Below are 22,057 nucleotides of genomic sequence, written 5' to 3' on the forward strand. Positions count from 1 at the left end.
TTAACTGAAAAGTTTAAGATGTGTACATACTGCCTATTCATCTTAAATGAAGCTAGAAATTATTTCAGATGAGTACTTTGACAATGAAAACCAATAAAAATATTTTTACTGTAACTATCTTGATATGCAGCCAAGCTATTAAATATTTTTTTGAAAAATCATTACATAGTATGTTCTATCTTTTTCCTGCCAGAAAAGTCTTTTAATGCTTCCCAAAATATAGAATAAAGTTTTAGAATAAGGTTGGTATCTTAAAATAAATTGCTGATGCAACAGCATTGCACTAACTAGTTTGACTACCCTATAACTCACAGAAAAACATTTGCAAAGCAAATAAAACCTCTGGGGACACTAGAGGGCGCGAGCACATTAAAAGTGTTCAAAAGTCTTCTGAACTCAAAAAGCACAGTACTTCAAGTCAAACAAAAGTAAACAGATATGGCAGTCAAAACGATCCAAAGACTTCTCCTATCGTGTCAAAATACTAGGTCTTAAAATACTGAAAGTATGAGTTTGTTTTGTTTCTCAGTACTTGATTTTCAACAAAACTTGGCAAACCTTATATATGCAGTTCTGTGCACAAGTAAAACATTGCTGCAACTGTAGACTGGCAAACATAAAAGTTTTCATGATGACATCACTTACTAAAAGAGCCTGATGAAAACTGTAAAACCAGTTAAACACACCATCTTTACACTTAAATGAATAACATCAAAACAATGCAGGATGATACAAGTTAAATAATGCTGTCAGTAGCAGCAGTAATATGGTCTAGACATAAGCATGAGTAACATTTTCTCCTATTTTTTCTCCAATTAATCATACTGTATTAGAATTGAGATAAGAAATGATCTATAAAAAAATGAAATCAAGGGAGATGAGTTCAAGTGAGATTTACTTAGCTCAGCAAAGAGATTTACTTTACACAGCAAACACTTATTACTGAAATAATGTAATTCTGATTTTAACACATTATTCAGTTGCTGTACCAAATGTTATTTTTTATATTAAGTTCATAACTAAAAGGGCATTAAACAATTACAGTGATGTAAAGCTCTGTCATGCGATTGACATGTTCACCTTTATCAACACAGCAAAATAATTTACCAGGGTATAGCGATTATGGTTAAAAATGTGCTAGAACAAACTGTACCAACTCAAGGCAGCCAGCTTTACCTTTCGTAACATGGCCATGAAATTCCAGCTGTGCTTTTTATTTCAGATTAATTAACCAAGACTCTGTATCAGACAACTTGCTTTAAAAACACTGCTATTCACATAGACAATTCCAAGGAAAGCACAAAAAGCTAGTTGAACAACAATCTTAAGGTGCTGTAATCCAACCCTACATAATTTCAGATGTCCCTAAATGGTCATCTTAAGTGGCTATGAAAGCATTAGTTTATTTAGCTCAACTTTGCTGCAGCTACAAGACTGATGGGGGGGAGGGGAACGGAAGGAAGGGCTGAAAATGCATTAAACAGAGCTGCATTTGAATATGCTTATCTCTGAAATGTATGCCACAAAAGTTCCTTTTTCAAGTCAGGACAACAAAAAAATAATTTCAATTTTAATTTCAGAAGGTCTATAAAATAATTCTTGGACTTTTTTTTAAACTGTCTGCTAACTACTATACTTCATACTGGCATTTCCAAACCAATTAGTGAATTACACTGTATACAAAACATTGCTTCACAAAAAGAAAATTTTGCTCAACTACAGTAACAAGTTTAGCAGGCTTCTCTATACACACAGACTTCTCTAAGGCTTACACGTGTGAGAAACACAGGTCAATATACAACCCAGGGAACATGAGAGCAGACATTTGCAAGTAGACACTGTTGCAGTAAGTGTGAACAAATTGTAATTTATCATACTCCACATCAAAGGGAATTCTATTAAACGGAGTTCTATTTACTCTCTCCAAAAACTGGCATATGAAAATTACCAGAATGTTTAAGAAATGAAATAGTTTCCTGCGCTTAAATCATGTTCAGCCTATATCTACATCATTTAGTATTACGTGGGTTTATGATCAGTCCTGCAGACAGAAGACACTAACTGGCCACTGTTCAAGCCCCACTAATACTGGCTGTCTTTCACAGTGCTCTCGTTTGATCTAGTTGGTGTCAACTGCCCCAGTCTTTCTTCAAGATATAACTGTTTGCCACCATTCACTGAGGAATGAAAAGGGACAATGCAGAATGACTGTCCTCTCTGCTGATGCTTAGAACTAAACGTAATTTCATAGCAATACTTCTATTAGATATTGACATATCAATGAGAATAATTATATATTTTATTTTTATATATTTTTTTTTTCTCTTTAACAACAAGAATGTCATATAACAACATACACAAATCCATAAAATATATAATACTGTTTCAGTATCTCATACTGATTTTTGACAAATTTATCCATGTTAAAGATCATGGACAATATTTCTTGTTTGCTAAATAAGCTGAGATCTGTATAAACATAAAACTTACTGTTCCTATGACCAGAGAAACATCTAAACAGCAAAATATATTATCAACATAAACGGCATGTCACACAGAATAATTTCTCTAAGCAAAAGAACATTAAATGGTACACAGCATCTATTGAAGTCAAACCTATTAACTCCGCTGAAACTACAGTGCTCTCTAGTATTCTGCAAAAAGAGGACTGTTTTTCCCCCCCAATGCTTTTTAACTTCTTCAAACTGAAACCTAGTATGGCATATAGAGACACAACCACTTTTAATCAAGTAAAGAAACTGCTTTTTCAGGAACCCCTTGGATAACTAAACTGATATAACTCTTCTCAATGCAGTGGATTTACAGAGAAAAACTTCTGAGGAAAGGGTCAAATTACTTAATAAACCCCATAAATGATACCTTCAGCATACAAAACAAAACAGAGAAGTTAATGGTGGGGGAAAAAAAGGCACAATGAACCCCAGAAGCATTTGTTTGCCAGCAGGAAAATTCATAGTTAAAGTCTAAACTAGAGAGAACTATACCATACCTCTGGACGACTGAGGAATATTTCATCAAACAGACTCCTAGACTCCCTAAACTGGGCGTGCTAAGCATGTAAAAACAGAAAAACATAAGACAAATGCAACTGAAAAGCATTAAGTAAAAGCCATTCATTGCAACATACAAACAAGTCATTTAACTGTTAGCAATATTTTTGTCCATTTAAATTGACCTTTCAAAACTGACCTTGAGAATTTGAAAAGGAAAACATCAAAAGCCAGGGTAACTAATGCTATCACTACTGATGACATAAGGCTGCCACAATTTCTTTGATACATCGAGCTATCTGAGAACATGTGAAAGAAATAAATGTTTATACACAATCTATTCTTGTAAGACAAGCTACACAAAGAACTACAAAAACAAGTACTGAAAGTTTCAGTAAATGTTAAGTTTAGATTGTTCATACAATCTATGAATGCAGGGCCTATGACGAAGTCTTTAATATGATCACACTAATGTTTTTTGTAAGATTCCCACATGACTCAGGGGAAAAAATATGAAAGCTGTTTATTAAATGTGCTGCCTTTTTATACCATTTTCCTCTCTTTTACTCAATGAGTAGGTTCGTAGCCTTCTTTACTGCACACTATGGACTATACCATGAAACAATTATCAGCTTCATGTATCACTCAAGGTAACATAAGGACATTTAACTTTTTCCAACTGTTCACATTATTGTAGTGAAGAGGCAATATATCCTCATTTTACAAGGAAGAAACTAGAGGCACAGATCATAGCAGAGTTCACATTCATAAGAGCACTAATTTCATAAGGCTGAAAATAAAAACTGAAAAAAACTACGTTATATCCTTTGTGTATGTTTTGCAAAGTGTGCAATATACAAGTCAGATACCGTCTGCAGCTGTTACTGTTTGTGACATCCAAGACAATGAGAGTGAGAAAACAATTAACTACATACCAGTAGTGCAAAGTTTAAGTCACTTATCTGTTCTTCCATGGGTATTCACAGCTAAGGATCAAAATCCTTCCCCTCAAGATGGCAAACAACCACTCTAACAATAATATGACCTTTTTGTCTTATTCCAGTCATATGCCAGATTAAGACAGTCTTATTACACAGTCTTTGTCCACCCCAGTGTAAGTCCATCAGAGGTATTAAATAAGGCACGGATTTTGCGGCAGCATCACATAGTAACTAAAATGGCATTGATTAAAACTGAGCTGGTACATAATTTTAATATAATCTACAAAACTGGAACTCAACTTCTGCATTTCCTACTTTTTCTCAAAATCTCAACTTTGCAACCTTAATACTGTTTCTTTAATATAGCTTGTGTGTGTGCGTGCATGTGCTTTAAAAAAAAGAAAATTAGAAAACCAAAAAACACAGAAACAAACTGAGAAGAAATTCTATCAAACTTGAGATCTTTAGCAGTCAGCAGGACTGTGGCTTTTAGGTACACTGAGTAGACTTCTGATACTAATTTAGTACTACCATAAGTCTACAACTTTTTAGCCAATCTCTGCTTTGGGGAAATGATGGTGTGTTCCTACTGATTTTTCATAAGTGAAACTCTTGCGGTGTCAGCACCTAGTTCTTGAATGTCAAGTTCTACTGCATGTTTTGGAAAAGCAGACTACGTAGAAGTTTATTTCTCACTTTGTCACCATATCCTACTCTCCTGCCTCTTACCTCCAGATTCCTTCTCCCTCCCTACTCCTCTTTTCTCGCACACCAGCTTCAGCTCCTTTCCCAGTACCACATTTTGTCCCCACTTGGGTTCCTTTCTCTACCAATCCCAGTTTGTCCTTCTCCCTTCTGTTTCTCATTTAAATCTCTCTCTACTCTCTCCATACCACTGCCCTCCATTCACCCTTGCTTTTTCTTATTTTGACTTAGACCCATCCTCTCTGATCCCTGCCCGTATTCACTTTGAGCCAGTTACCTCCTTGCCCAAACAAAACCAGACTTCTCTTCCCACAACACGTAAACTTCAGAGGCTCAGAGCCATTGTCCTTCTTCACCTACCATTGATGCCCTTGCAGTTGAACCAAGTGGCTTTCCCCTTCCCTTCTAACCGAATGGCAAGAATAATAAAACTACTTCAGGGCACACCAGAAATGCCTATTTCTCAGTTCCAGTGTTTTCACCAAAAGCAGTCATAAGGTGTATCTACTTTTAGTCCCATAATCCTACCCTGATACAGAACATTTGAGAATGTTCTCTGGGAACAGCACATCTGCAGTCCCATCCTCTTCAGAGCTATGAGCAGCCTGAACTTTTTCATGCAAGACAATCTCCACACATTTACTAAATCTGAAGCTGTATGTATCAACTGTGGAAACTAATTTTTCAAAAACTTGTAAATTGGCCAAAGCCAGGCAGATTTTCTGAGGAAGGGCAACAGATGTTTCTGACACAGTGACCTGAACTTGTGAGAAAGAGTTCTGCAAAGTAAAAAAAGCTTAAAGTGACAAGGCAAAAAAACACCTTTTTTTTTTTTGCTTAGCTTTATTCTTGAAATTAGCTGAACCCCAGCCTGAGGTTTTCCCTGTGAAATTCAGGTCAAGGAAGATTGCTTGTATGTCTGAAACTTTCACCTCGTAGGGTTCTAGACAAAATTAAAAGCAACAAGAATCTTGCACATGTCCTGTCTGAAGCATCACAGGACGGGTAACGATACCCTAAAAGTTACGGTTTGTGTTCCTAATGTTCCAAGTAAGTTTAAAGGTTTGTAATTTCAGATTGAGGGCTTCATTCAGACCAGTATTTCAGCAAAAGTTTTACTTATATGACAAGCAGTAAGGACAGACTACATAGAATTGATGCTCCTGTTAAAGCACTTGAAAGGTTACAACTGGAGATCATCACCTCATAGCAGAAACCCTGCAAGTAACCATTCAAATGTCCCTGGTTCCCTACTGCATTTAGTAAAACAGATTTGTGTAACACCGTCACTGGCAATGTTACGCAAATCCACTTTAACTTTAGCTGTGCATACCTTGAAGTGAGTGTTGTGCACTGTGACTACCGCACAGCAGTCAAGGAAGGAATAGCCTCCTGCTGGGGGAGCAGGATTTTTTTGCCAGTCACAAGCACACTGCAGCCAGCAAGATTTTAAATGCATCTCAAAGGCAATCACATTTGATCTCAAGGTGGAGATTTTTAGTAAAAGCACTGGAAGTCTAATTTGCATATAGTATATTATGGCCAATACTACCAAACAGCAGAATTTCCACATTCCAAAACTTGGGAGAAAAAAAAGGAAGAACTTTGCTTACAAAACTAGCATTTAACACTGATTGCAGATATCAATTTTCTATTTTGAAGACTGTATTCTTTACAATGTTAATTCTTACAAAACTATAAACACCAAATACATACCTATTACTTAATTTACTGTTTACCGTAACTCATGGTGTGTTTTTTTTGTTTAAGTACTTGGAACATTTCTTTAAACTTCAGTATTAAAAGTTTTCATGGAGCAAACAACAGGGACCATTCCTTTTTTAAAAAAAACAAAATAATAAAAAAATTCTACATTTGGGGTTTTGCCCCTTCCAGACTGTTGAATTCTCCTTCCTCTCTAAAGGTCTATTTTGTTCATCAATTTCTTTTTTACCATCTGAAACACTTACAAAGTAACATTAGTAGTGGATACCTAATTAAAAGATGACAAAATACTGGATAAACTATTAAAACAGGGAAAAATTTGGCTTTTAAAGCTGTTCAGACAGCAGCTATGCCTCAAAGAGTGAATATGATACACTTTTCATAGTACTTTACAACTAACTTATACTATATAAAACCTAAGCATCCAAAATACTTAAATCACCAGCCCACCACTATTTTATTAAATAGGCCCTAACATGGGCCCAATTGTTATAAATAATTAGATCGGCCTAACATGTTTCACAAAATTGAAATAAAGCAGAACTATATCACTTACTCGTTGGGCAACTTCTGCGGCAGCAGCTGCCATTGCTGCAGCTTTGGCCTTCTCTGCTTCATCATAAGTAGGAAGAGAGGTAGCTACACTGTATGGAGGTGGTACAGGATAAAATTCATTGTGTATTTCTGTTCAAAATAAAGAGGTTATGCATTTTTAAGCCAGAAAGATGTCAAGAATATTAAATTTTACATGCACATAACTATTGAGCTTTAAAATGTATTTTTTTCAACAGAGGCTGAAATTGATGATATTTGTATTTCAAGTTCTTACAAGTATTAAAAACACCTCTATTTTTATGAAATAAAATAGCAAACAGCTTGATGGTGCTTTTAGTTGCTACTCAAGGCAGAAACCTTAACCTAGATGCTGCAAGGAGCCAACAAATTCATGAACAAAAAAATCCTATTTGCTGAGTTACATCCCTAGGCATTCCAACCAAAGGCTTTTTATCAAATTATACAAAAAACATGCACAGAAACATTCTATAAAAAGCTTTTAGTTATTCAACAGCAATTAGTTACTTAAGTCCAGTAATAATCATGCTGTATTGTTATTAGCATGGCCTTGTTGCCAACTCCAGTTGTTCTGTGAAAATCAGTTTCACCACATTCTTTTAAAAATGTTCCTTCTATCAAAACGGAGTACAGACTTCTTTCTTATATATTGAAATAGTAAAACATCATCATACAGAATTATTAACAAAATTAATAAAAACTTTTTAAAATACACCTTGAGCTTCCTCCTACAGCCAGCAGTAGTTTGTAATAAGATTACTTACGTGGTACAGATTTATCAGCACACGACCACAAAGATGTTATATATAGGGATAATTCTGCATAGCTATGTATTATACTTGCAAACACTGACTCAAAGAACAGGGACAGGAAATTGCTCCTTTAATCAACATTAAAAAAATTAGGTTGGAGGTTACTTCTAAAATATTTATTTGGCACATGGGAGGCACAAATCCAAGCAACCTCGCTTAAACAGGGACTTTGATGTTGCCTGCTCTTAAGTCTCCTATACCCCAAAGAAAAGTTACAACCTCATGAGAAAGGGAGCAGTGAATAAATGGAGAAAAAGAGACCCCTGTTACTCATTTTCCACAAGAAGTTTTACCAACAGTCTTTAAAGCAAAATGAATCTTTTCATGGCAACGTTTTCACCAAACAATGGCACACACTTAAGAAGTATGAGTTTTGACAAATCAGTGCTTTGGTTTTGTTTTTTATTAAGAGGTAATGAAAATTGCTAACGAGGTCTAACAACGGAACACTACTCAAACACGTAGATTAAATGTAGAAATGAACTACATGCAGACTTAAATAAAACCCATTACACTAATTAATGAACATCCATTTAGTCTAGTAATCGGGAACAATCAGTGTAATTTAGAAGTGTGCTTCTTCTGAACAAACCAAAGGACTGTGCATGAAAGCATAGCTTTTTACTGCAATTGTGTGCGTAGAAAAAAAAAAAACATACCGCAGCATCGTACTACTTTGAACCAAGTGCTGATTCATACACACTCCTCCCTGACAAGCTGTTATGTAAGAAAAATACCTGAAGTTGCAGCTGCTTCTACAGCTATGCTACAGTAAGGTGGAGGGGAAATATCTGCTTCAGATAAGGCTGCTGTCTGGGGAGTCTGCGTAGTCTCTGTAGATGTGGAAGGCTGCTCAGCTGCTGAAGACTCTGGGGGGTCATCCTCATTGTGAAGCTTAGAAGAAAAACACACAAATTTCAGATGGATTCAGGGAATACTTTCCATGACAGCCTAGTACTTGCAGAACCATCTTCAAAAAGAGAGATTACTCTTCAACAAAACAAAAATTGTTTACAAAACAGCGCATGACTACTTTAAGTAGTCCAGTTAAATCTTTTTAAGCAAACAGTTAAGATAATATTAACTGCCTTCTCCCCCCCCCCCCCCGAAACGGATTTCTTCTCATCAGTGATGTTCACTGTCTTAAAAATCTGCGGGTCCTAATGTTTACTATATGGGAAAATGCTGACTATAAAATACTTCCTATTATATGAGTATGTTAACACTAGTACTTTTTTTCCTTAAATACATTCATAAGATGTATTAACCCAGTTTAAAATACAACAGGTGAGCAACACTATCTTTTATTGTATTAGAAGAAATAAAAAAATAAGACACATTTCTACTTCTTTAACTGGGATTTTTATACTCTTGCATCTTGTCAGAGTGCTTCTCCTCTCAAATTCTAAGACTTTTCAAAACATTCAGCTTTTCTTTACAGTCTGGAAAGAATCCTTTCCCTATAAAACTTTAAGTTGCCAGTTTGTTTGGGTGTTTCTTTAAAATGCAGTTATAAAAGGACATGTCCAGTTAAGCATATACAGAAATAAGAATTTGGATAAGCAAGAATGTTGATTAAAACTGTGGAACTCAGATCCAGCAACTAGTATCTTTTCTTAGAGAAGGTATTTTTTTATTATTGTAGCTAACTTGACAGTGTTTAGAATATGAATCAAACTTTAAGAAGAAAGAGTACCAGCATTAAAGAAAAAAGTGCTAGTTCCCACTAGTGTAAACTACAAGATAAGATGCCTAGAAGGCAACTACTGAAGCACCATATTTAAAACCCAGAAAATAAGATCCGTTAGTTGAACATATCTGAAAAAATAATTCTGTAACTTCAAATTGGTAGTTTCTATGAACACCCTACAGAGAAATATTATTTTAATTTCAATAACAAAAATATTAAGAATACAACTACAGTAATTTCATATTAGGCAAAGTACAATCAGGTTATTGGAAAAAGCATGTTCTGAGAAGAACGAACGCTAATGTCCTTGTTAAGTAGTGTAACATTCACATCAAAATTGTTTTATATCCAGAGTACACCAAAGTTCACAGAATGGTTGAGGTTGGAAGGGATCTCTGCAGGCCATCTGGTCCAATCCCCCTGCCCAAGCAGGACCACCTGGAGCTGGCTGCCCAGGACCATGTCCAGATGGCTTTTGAGTACCTCCAAGGATGGAGACTCCACAACCTCCCTGGGCAACCTGTTCCAGTGCTCAGTCACCATCACATTACAAAAAATAAAAATAAACTTTAAAAAGAGTGTTTCCTGATGTTCAGAGGGAACCTGGGAACCTCCTGTCTTTCCGTGTGTGCCCATTGCCTCTGGTCCTGTCACTGGGCACCACTGAAAAGAGCCTGGCTCCATCCTCTTTACACCCTCCCTTCAGGTATTTATATACACTGATGAGATCCCCCCCCACCCCCACGAGCCTTCCCTTCTCCAGGCTGAACGGTCCCAGCTCTCTCAGCCTGTCCTCATATGTGAGATGCTCCAGGCCCTTCATCATCTTGGTGGCCCTTTGTTGGACTCTCTCCAGCATGTCCATGTGTCTCATACTGGGGAGCCCAGAACCGGGCACAGCGCTGTGGCCTCACCAATGCTGAGCAGAGGGGAAGGGTCACCTCCCTCGACCTAACAGCAATGCTTTGCCTACTGCAGCCCAAGATACTGTCAGCCTTTTTTGTGGCAAGGGCACACTGCTGGCTCATGCTCAAGTTCTGCAGGTTACAAATTCCGTGCTTTCTTTCTAATGAAAAACTGAGGCTAACAGCAGGAATTACAAGCACAGAAGACATTTGAACAGTAGGCAGGTAAAGCAAAAAGATAGTTCAAGGGAAAACAGAAAGTACTTCAAACAAAGTTAGTGCAACAGAACAACTTCATGCAATTTTCATATGGCTTCTACCACACTCTTCTCTTTAAATGTGTCAAATCAGAAAAAGTGATAAAGTTACTTGCTAAAGCATTCTTCATCATTTTTCAGAAGTCCCTCCAAATACTGTATTCAAACAACTATAGCATAAAGTGTTTATCTATACACATAAACTACATATATATGCACACGCATGTGTAAGTATATATATGTATATACATAGGCACAATACCACACGAACACGTACTATTAAGGAGAAATCACCTTCAATGCAACTGACAGGGGTTATTGAGGGTTTTTGGGTACTGAGCAATCAGGTCATTTAATGGCTAATCAGTGATCCAGAAGAAGTAGTAACCTGAGAAATATGTATAGCCATTTAGAGTAGTTAAGGCCAAAGAAAACAAACCTATTTCAAAATAATCTAATATATTTAGAGATACAGAAAGCAAGTGAAAAGACAAAACATTCTATTCTAAAAAGGTCGAGCAGGTCAGACAAACAGCCTGAGAGCTATAAATGTTATGGTTCTAAATTAAGTACAATCATTCACAAGAAAAATCTAGTATTGCAATGGATATAGCTAAAATAAAACCATTTTAAGATAAAACTGTCATTTGATTAGCAATGAGACAAATAACAGAATATTACTGGCATACTTTTACACTAGTGGCCGGTACACCCACCCTCATTTGGGATGTGTGTGTAGTTCTGACTACGCCACCACAACAACCTATGAGCAGGGGAAGAAGTAAAGCCTAGTTAATGGATTTCTGGCTGTTACCTCCATTCTTCCTCTCCTTTTGCCCTCCAATCGCTGCAACTTTTCTTCCCTAGCAAGCCACAGTATTAGCTGTCACTATCCTGAAAACACATAGAGATCCACAGTAGTTCATTCACTGGTCAAAGAGCATATTACTGCTCAAAACCCACTTTGCCATCACCAAGGAAATTAGTTTTGTGTCTTCTACATGCTTTCTTAAAAGTTACTGTTCTCCAAATTATCTGTAATTTAATAATTTACAAATGATGGAGGTAATATGAGGACGGGAGAAGAACATGCACATGAGACTTCTTGCCTTCAAAGACCAAGTTAACAAGTCATTCAATTGTTATAGCAACTGCAATTAGGAAACAGAAAAATTCCATCCTAAGGGCTCCATACAAAAGAGCCCAGTTATGCCCTTTAGTGCATTCAAAAGGTCTTTATTTTGTAGGACTCATATTCAGGGACCAAGCATTTCTATTTATCCTGTCTTCTACTATACAGACCTTTCAGAAATTCTGAAAGGCCTCAAGGTTATCCTAATGCAGCAACGTAAAGAAAAATCATAAGACTCCTTACAGAATACTGCACCATAAAAATCACAAGAAGTGGATCAAGCAGCTTGAGTGTTTACAGCTAGAATAATACACACAAGTTGTTCCATGAACAGAAACCAGCTTTTCTTAGTTCTTGTTCTTAGTTCTTGTTCAAGTGTCCTGTCTCCTAGTCCCTCCTCAAGGCAGCAACTGCAGCTCCTCTTGAGGGACTCCACTGGGGTAAAAAACAAGACCAAAACAATAAAAACCCACAACTGCAGCAGAACTTGCCCCAGCAAGGTGGAAGTTTTGCCTATGGCAGAAGTAGTTATATCATCTTGTCTTGTAGCAACTCTGCCTTGTCTTCACAGGGCACTGATTCTCCTCTGTGGAGTCACCAGTTTGCTTGAAACCAGTAGGAACCCGACTACCTTTGAGCCTCCCCCTTCCCGTTTAATTTTGGCTTATACTGGCTGGTAAATTTAGAAGTTATTTTTGGAGACAGGGGAGGGGAAGAAGAGGCCTGACACTCTGCATAGGTTTCATTGCCATAGAAACCAAGCTAAAAACACTCAGAAGGGAACAGAAAACATCTGTTTCAAGGCATTACTTATGCTATGTACATAAATGTTACCTGAAACAGCATTTAACATTAAAAGTATAGAAATCGTATCTAAGATTTTTTTTCCAATAGTAAGATTATTGTGCCCGCTTTAATTAAAGGACTAAGGAAAACTCAGTTCATTATCCCAGCCCCCAATGAACCATTATATGGTAGTAAGCAATACAGCTACTTTTGCCAAGATTATGATCAAAACAATTGCCAGGACCTATTAAACTACAAACAACTGTAAATTAGTACCTTCCCCTGCCCCCTACCCTCACATTTTAAAAGCAGGACACAAAGACTTTTTTTTCCTTCATATCTTAGTCTGCATGCAGGGTGTCTGGCTAACTATATGGAGCTCTAAAATTAAAAAAAGGGAATACTTTGTTACTAGACATATTACTCCTAAACTGTTTATACAAGTATTTCAATCCCTGCTTTTGCAACCCTTGAACTACAGTACATTACAGGCTCAAAAGTCATGATGCTCACATTCAAGATATATGTCTGTTAGGACACTTCAATCAAGGAGCAATGGCTCTTCCGCCACCAATGACTCAAAATCTCATGGTAACTACTACAGAACGTACAGTACAGGAAAAAACATTAGTTTCCTTCATATGATTTTTACCCTACACTATACTCAAGTTTTTTTCCCAGAAAAGCTCTATGAAACAATGATTCACTACTTCATTTCAGAAGAAGTTAAAGTCAACGTCAGACCTTTCAACACCAAAATATTGTGGAAAATACAGCTACCTTAATTTTATGATTTATTTTTTTTAATAAATAATTTCTTTTTAAAAGTACTGCATGTCCTCCTGTAATTTATTTCCTTAAGTCTGTTATTTTGTTTGTGTAATTATTTCCAAAGTAATCAGATGCAATGCCTGAAATCAGCTGACACCCTACAAAGAACATGAGCTACAAGAAAGTGCTTAGTACAGAAGCCTTTACTGAGGGGACTGATGTGGATGCTTTTACTCTTTAGGCTTTTCAAAATAAAAACTTAAACTGGGAGGAAGATCTCATTCTCTGCTTAACACTTTTCATTTACCTGCAAATAGTAATTTTGTCTGACCTACAAAAGTTTGCTTGCCTAGATAAACAGAGTTTGCTCATTTGTGATGAACTGCCTGTACAAGAGTGGCAATACAGGCAAGTTATGAAAACATGCCAATTTTTAAAAAAAGTCAGTGGAAAAGGATAAGATGTCTTACATCACCTGTACCATACATACACAAGATTAGAACGATGTTTTCTGATAAAGTGCATTAAAGTAGCACACACTAGCTCTAGTCATAACTTGTAGTGTGACACACAAACAGCACTATTTCTGTTACCTGATTTTATGCACATTGCAAAAGCTACTGTTTTCCCATTTCATAAAATGATTTACAGAAACCAGTACATTATAAAATTATTGCAACATAATGAACTTCAACAGCACATTGCAAGCGTTTTAAAAGATCTTCTTTATAACTATTTATACGCTATTTTTATGCTATTTATATCATTTATTTAGTGTAGCACAAAATTATGCAGAAAATAGTGCCATACAGGGAGGGGGGACGACACACGACGACAAAACACCAAAACCAAACAACTAGCCAGCTTTCTTTTCCTGTTTCCTTTTATACCTTTATTACCAGCTCACCTTGACAAAGACTGACTTTTAGGTAAGCTTTTGCGTAAATTTTAGTAGTGATGGTTCTGCCTGGGGCACCACAGAGCTTCACAGCATTTTCACTAGCAAATGTAAATTATGAGCACTTTTAATGTGTCCTCCTTTCCAGCCTTTCAAATGATAATACATTTTTGATGAAGCTTGGCTCCTCCAGTTTTGACCTCACATGGACCATTTCATGGATTCTTTCAAACTGCATTAAACCAAATATAATGCATAGAAACTCCATAATGCTGGACCTAATATTCTGCTTTAAGTAAAAGTGTGGAGACAACTAAGTAGATCATGCAAGTTCAACTTCTGTATGCAAACTCATCAGTTGGTACACCTCCTCCACAAAAAGCAACACTCTTAGCAACAGAGGTTCATCATCTTCACTTTGTAGAAGTTAACACTTTGGTCTTCTAGAGTCAGTTTTTCAGACTATGCCAAAAGGTCAACCAAAAATATCCACTTACTGCAGCTTCTTGTGCTGGAGGGAAAGGCATAAAAGACTCATCTCAAGATTGCCTGTGCAGTGCACAAAAAGTATTCCAACACTTCTGCATTAGATTCATGACACCTTCCATACTGTTACACAGGTATTTATTCCATAGAAATTCTCCTGTAGTAAATACTGAGAGGTGTAACCAACAGTAGGTTAAAAAGAAAAGTGCTATCATCTTCATTAAGCTTTCAGGAAGCTTCTCACCTCTCTGTGTTACCTCTGATATTTTCATTTGCTGAAAAATTCAAAGGCCTTTTACACCTACCTACTGGTAGTGACTTGTAAATCTGTACTAAACTGTTCCCTACAAATGAGGCTTGAAAGCAGAATTCTCTACCTGCATAAAAATAATTTCACTTGAACAAATACAGTCTGTGTATTAAATGCTTGTTTTGTAACCACATTTTGCACTTTTTCAGCTTTAGTAGTCTAAAAATAGGTTTATTCATCTGTAAATGGCAAAATATTAGTCTTGGGATTTTCAAGGGAAAAAAACAAAAGGAAATCTTGAAATAAAATTTAATTCTGAACCTGTTATAAAAATATTTCATGTTGGAGACAGCTTTGACCTCTGTTTACCCATCTCTATTTTTTCTGAATGACACCTAATAGTCTCAACAGCTCACGCTATCGACTATTGCTTTTTTATTTTTAGAAAAACCCATAAAACCTATACCATTAACCCATAAATGCCATTCAAGTGCTAAGATCAATCAGCCCTAATTTAGGTCACTAGTAGCCACTGAACAATCAAAACTAAAACCAATAATCTGTAATTACACTTAGATAAGAATTATAAGAGCAGAAGAGATAAATAAAACCTTCTGCAAAATAAATGTTTTAATTTTCTTGTTTATCAGGAACAACACATATCCACAATGGCCTTTGAAAGAAATATGTCACAATTTTGTAAAATACAAGAATTCTTGAGGGAAAAAAAAAACAAACAAACACCACATTGTATTTTAGCTTACTAGCCTTCTCCGCAGTATCAGTTTTTATCCTCTACCAATAAGGTAGTTTACAACAACATCCTGCCTGTTGTAACAACCAAATTCCTGTTGTAACACCAACTTGCCACGAACCCATGCAGACCAGATTGTTAACTTCCCAGCTAGTAGGAAGGCAGCTATTTGCAGTTCAGCACCAAACACAGTCTCTCCTGAAACACAGTCCTGGCCCCAGCCACAACACTCCAGAGAACCATCAGCCTCTAGAGACTGGGGAGCCTTCAGTTTAATAAACATTCTACTGAAGTACTAAGCAATTAAGCTTGTAAGGCACTTCAGTACATTCCAGTAAAACACAGAAGTCCAACAACTTTCATCTACTTTTTGCTTTTATGTATTTAAAACTAACTGATCAAATTTGATCAGAATTCCCGACTGCACAGAACAGACCCACATCATTTTTCTTCCCCACCATCCCATCACTTCGCAAGCATCAACAATCACACACCCAGATGTAGCAATAGCCCTTCATGACAGTAGAGTGGGTATTTTTTTTTTTCCCTTGATGCATCTCTGCAGAAAGTTTTCAACAGCAGTCAATATGTTAGAAGGTCAAAGGTGTAAAATCTGCACTAGAAGCAGGAAAGCAGAACAGAAGTCCATTGCTGCCGTTCCACAGCTGTGTAGAAATACCAAGTGTGTCTGCTAAATAAGCATTAGGTACCATGGAAACCCACAACCTCTGGAAGCAAACTTCTACCGAAAAGAATCCAAAGAGATTTATACTGAATGTTGTTGAAAAATATGTTGCAACAGAATGGCTTTTCTGCCAAAGTAAGACTCCTCATGTAAAAATAAAGTGATCCATAGCGATTGAAAGTGTTTTACATGCACTTCACTTAAGTGATAGTTAAATCATTTTAGACAGTTCTCTTTAACTAGGGATCTTTAACCTACTGGATTTTTCAAAGGTTTGTTGTTTTTTTTTTTTTAAAAAAGAAGCTTATAAGCATGTCAGAAAAAAACAAAAACTAAACAACAATGGTGATCAGGACTTTGTGAAGGAAAAAAATGAAATAAAAAAATTATATCTATATAATGTGTGTTTAGATAGATTTACACAGATATATATCTCTCCATCCTAATGGCTACTTTACATATAACATTTCACTTGTTCTTTCATTTTTCATGGATTATAATCCAGATTTAAACAAATAATTACACATTTAAACAGCACAACATACACATTTGCATTCATTCCCTATGGCTTCTAAGATATCTATTCCTTCCCATCCCCCACATTAACAGCAAAAGTGGAGCTATTGTTAAAGGACAGTAACATACCATGTGTTACTATGAGAACTCTTTTAGAAAAGTAAATATTCTGAGGCTAACGCTACCAGGAGTGTAGAGTTATCCTTTAATACACATCCATTTCTCTCCACTTATTTTTTTAGGTTTCTTCTCTACTAAGGGATTATTCACTAATAATTCTGAATACTGGAATTTTGATATGATCCAAACAGATATATGCTTCATATTTATTGTAAAATTATAAATCAAGCATAGTTTTCAAGAGTTTTTCCTATTTCAAGGTTACAGAAATTAATTGTGAAATTTGTCAACAAAAACCTGAAGTCTCTAATACTAATAAAGACTATGGCTGGCACCAACATTTTTCAAATCTTCAAGCACGAGTACAAAAATATTTCTAGAAAAAAAGTTGGTAAAAAGCTTACTCTAGAGCTTGTATACTATGAAATACTGCAACTCTGAGTTACTCTAGAATTTACAAGTTACTAAAAAGATTACCATATACCATGTAGCCTTCTGTTTGTCAAATGGTAACTCGAGAACAGCTTGAGGAACTGGTTTAAATTCTATAAACAAAGTACAAAATAAGGTTCTCTTCCTTGAAGACTTTCTAGTTAGAAGTAAGAGTGTATAACACAGAACCATTAATAAAACAGAAGCATGTTATTGAGACCAGCGGTCAGTCTAAGGAAGTGTTCCATCTCCAGCACAATCATCAGGAGATACACAGACAGCACGCAAGCCTTAGTCACTTATTTGCCATTCACTTTCCTCAGACTCCCCCAACATTCACAGCCGTTATATCATGGCTGGTAAAATGTACATCTCTGCCTATTCCATTTGAATCTGTTATGGATTTGATGTGTGTGAATTTGTATTCCTGAATCTGCTAGTACTATTTGCCTCAATGATCTTGTATATTAACAAACTGTGTATGTTTTCTTCTCCTTGTCTTTTCTGTGATTCAAACCAAATTTCAGTGAGTGCTCTCCAGTTTTAATATTGCACAATTTGGTGAATACCAGCTCCGCAACCGCTTTGTCCACTGCCTTGGTGACTCTGTAAATGTTGATCATTTCCAACTGCCACCACCCATTTCAGACGCCACTTTTAAGGAGGCTGCTTCCCTTTACCTTCTGTAGCTCCTCTTGTGAGAAACAAAAACTGCGTATGGTACCCAACATACGGGCAGGTCCCAGGTTTCATACAATAATGCCTCCTGTTCATTCTCAGTATCTTCCCTGACGACAGACAATGTTTTATCAGGATTTGTTGGCAGCTGCCACTAACCAACAGCTTCAGCAGACCATCAGCGACAGCTCCAAGAATTGCCAGTCGAAAGGTCATGTCTTTACTTACCAGCAGCTTTATAGAATCAGTACAGAAAGTAGATCCCAGTCACTCTAAAGTCGCACAGAACACAGAAAACATGTAAATTGTAAAAGTACAGGAAATAGGAAAGCCTGTAAAATTAGGAAAAGGACAGGGCTGTCACCAAGAGCAAACTCAATATTCAACAGTTAGTTCCAGCTTCCATTTTAGCCTACATTCATCTGGGCTGAAAAATTCAATGTTGATTGAAAAAGCTGAGTATTTCTCTAAATATATTATGCACTTTTCACTTAAAAGCCCACGTACAGTAGGACAGTTCATGCACAATGCTTCCTAATGAAGACAATGCAGGAAGATGCTAAAAATGGCAAATTCATTTTACAGGAAGAGGGATAAAGAAAAAGAGTTTTCTCCTGGAGAACTATCATGGTAACTGAACTGCAGAAGGAGCATACAGTTTCACCTTAAGTTCCTGATTTGAGACAGGCAGGGAAAAAGTGACTCGAGTTTGTGTCTCCTATATCACAGGTAAGTAAGCGTCCTCAAAAATTCTGCAGTAAAACTCTAAGAAAAACTTCAAATGTCTCAACTTTATTGAACACACAAAGGTTTTATTGCTTGTGTATTTGAATAAAGCTAGTCAAGCAGGAACAGTTTCTTACTCTACAGTACTGGTTAGCCCAAAATGAAATAATTCATTAAATAATAAATAAATCAGAGGATATTATTAATCAATAAGAGCAAACCCTCTTTATTCTTATTAGAGGGTCAACTGTGCCTGACATTTTCAGCATATCTCATTTTCTTAGTAACTGGAAAATGGAGTACTCAAGCTCTTCAATTTAAGATATCAGTAAATCAAATCATTAGAGAGATAATACAGACAAATTTCAACACCTTAAAAAACCCACACACATACACAACACCAGCTGAACGCACTTTTTGTGCATTGCATGCAGAAGAACAGGCTCTACTGAAAAGATACTCATTTTGATTTGTGGTCTTCTTTCTCTTCCATCCACTATGGGACTCACAGCTTTAATAAAGTTTAGTAGCAAAGACAAACACAACTCACACAACAATGAGCATTAAAGGTCCTTTCTTTAAAGAATGTATTTTTATGTCTCAACAGATGGTATCGAGTTTTTTCAACCCTACTGTTAGCGCTAAGAGTGTTGACTAAGCATTTTAAAGGAAGCCTACAAAATATGTGGCCCAAAGGACAATTCTCTCGATGTCTCAGTTGCTAGATAGATGATGCATACATCTAGAGGCAGGCACTTTCCAGCAGGTCAGGGTTTTTTGATTATGAGGCAGCTAAACAAAAACAACAAAAAAGCAGCAGTCTAGGAAGCTCAGCTCTTCAGAGGAGAGTAGAAGATGACCAAACTAGTGCTATCTGTAAACCATAGGGAGTATTTAAAAAAAAAAAGTAGCAGACATTGAGGTACATGAGAAAGGAACACGGGCCACACCGCTCATCATCAGCTGTGGCCCAGCACTGCAGGGTTTAGCAGCCTGCTCATTTTTTCAAATTATGGACTCTCATTCTAGAATTTGGAACAGGTTTTTAAGAGTAAACAGCTTATGCAAGTCTTTTTCCTAATAATTTATTCTATGCATTTAATGCAAGTCAGTTTTGTGACCACAACTCTGGAGTTTCAATTAAGAGTCTTAATGCTTCAGAACATTCCTTAAAAATACCTTAAGTACTGTTTCCCTTAAATTCCAAAATATGACAATTGATTCAAAATACCATAATCCAAATGGACAATTGGCCTCAGTATCACCCAGGACTCTTATCACAATTGTCTCATGCTTTACCAAAGGCATCACTGACTCATCAAAGATGACAAGTGTTAACTACACTAACCATTACCAAAGCAATGCTTAAACATGAGCTTGTGCTACTTTGCAAAAAAAACCCCAAACCCCTTACTTTCTGCGATAAGGAGGTAACTGACACTGTAAGCACCCTCTTGTCAATAACTTCTCAAGGCTGTTCTACATAACCTTTTCAGATTAATCAGGGAAAAGCAAAAACACGTTCAATAATTCAAGCTATACATACACCTTTACCAAGGACATGATTCTGACCTCTCCTACAACAATAATCAGTCAACATTAATAGGATTACTGTCAAAAGGTAAAATACTGTTCAAAGCTGAAATGGACAAACTATGTTTGTGAATGTGTTAAGGTACCATACAATAGCTAGAGACCAAAATTTTTCTTCAATCTTTTTACTGGAAAGCCACGTTTTACAAGAAGGAAGATGACAAATTTCTGCCAAACACCTTGAACAGTAACTCGAGAAAAAGAAAAAATGGGATTACAAACAGAAATAAAGTAATATACAGATTATTGACCAGATTTTGTTGTGTCTACACCACTCAGAGTTTGGAGGCTTGTTTTCTAAATCATTCTGTCCATTCCAAACACAGTGGGAGGGGGCACAGCCAGGGATGGGGTTGGGGGGTGACTCAACATCTAATGTTTTGGCTACAGAGTGATCTAGGAGTAAATTAGACTGTATCAGTTTTAGGCTAATCTTAGCCTACGATCATGGAAACAATGCTTAGGTGGAATAAACACTTAAATGTTAAAATGGAAATATATTTTCCACTTTCACTGTAAATCTCAAAACCGTAAGGCATCCGCATCCTGACATGTGCTGTGAGGCCCGGTTGTGCAAGTCTGAAATGTGCTACTTTTGTGCTGCTTTACAAAAAGCCAAACCCCCTTACTTTCTGCAAAAAGGAGATAACTGATACTGTAAGCCTCCTCTTGTTAATAACTTTTCCTCTTCAGCACAAAACAGAAGCAGTTAGTCATTTTCATTAAAAACACAGCTGGCGAAGGGGGTGCCCATTTACTAAAATCAGCTAGCTGTGACAGTACTTGTCCAGGAAGTGGGAGACCTAAGCCTGAGGCAGCTCAAACCCACAGCCTTGGCTGTGCAATAGCTCAGTCTCAGTAGGAAGAGTTGGCAGTGCCTCTCCGACCTAACAAGTTGCCAATTTTTTTTTTTTTTTTACACTCATAATCTTTTAGGATTACTTTTCTTCTCCGTTTGAAAATGGCTTGCCTAATGTGGGTGCACTAGTATACATCCATTTGTTCATTCCCCTTTCCAAAGTAGCTGATGCACCTAAGCCTAGAAGGAGGTTTGAGGCTATGAAACTCAACACAACATTCAAATCTATGACTGTAAACTGAGCACGGAGGTCTCACAAAGTTAGGTGTGATGACATTACCAGTTGCCACATCTCCCTCGTTTTGTCAACACTGTCACCAGGAAGAACGTTTCAAAATCAGCCTAGAATTAGCCATTTGTCAAAAGTACCTCATTTTCCCCATCTAGAAGACTGCTACTAACATTTTGTATTAACGTAGCACTTGATTTCTGAGATTATACTGATGTGGTTCCTACCACATTTTTCAGATACAAACGAGCTGAGAGAGTGCTTAGAGTTTCTCTTTTTTAAAGTAGCATGAAAAGAACATCTAACTTGGCCACATCACAACTGACTTCTGCTAAGAAAGCTACTATTTGAACACATTTTATTCCTGTTACTGAACTTCTGCCTTTTTTTAATAGGATTAGAAAACTTACTAAATGTGGCATGCCACAGCCTGAAGCTGTCCTTTTACATTTACACTGAGCATGACTTAGTGTCACTGCTCAGATCCAGTATATCTTTCCTTTGGTTTTGTGTGTCTTTCAAG

General features: G+C 36.7%; 1 protein-coding gene across 2 annotated transcripts in view; it reads right to left on the bottom strand.

Annotated features, from left to right (window-relative positions):
• Positions 1-22,057, bottom strand: part of NDFIP2 (Nedd4 family interacting protein 2) — a 47,847-nt gene that overhangs the window by 19,738 nt on the left and 6,052 nt on the right. Inside the window, exons 2-4 of one of the 2 annotated variants that reach the window (XM_072849992.1) lie at positions 8,505-8,661; positions 6,939-7,066; positions 3,011-3,070 (exon numbers count right to left, since the gene is read on the bottom strand). In XM_072849992.1, the coding sequence (XP_072706093.1) occupies positions 3,011-3,070; positions 6,939-7,066; positions 8,505-8,661 (345 nt within the window). The remainder of the gene's footprint in view (positions 1-3,010; positions 3,071-6,938; positions 7,067-8,504; positions 8,662-22,057) is intronic. The other variant, XM_072849993.1, reaches the window with a different exon arrangement.

The sequence above is a fragment of the Ciconia boyciana genome, chromosome 1 (assembly GCF_034638445.1).
Source record: "Ciconia boyciana chromosome 1, ASM3463844v1, whole genome shotgun sequence".
Taxonomy (NCBI): domain Eukaryota; kingdom Metazoa; phylum Chordata; class Aves; order Ciconiiformes; family Ciconiidae; genus Ciconia; species Ciconia boyciana.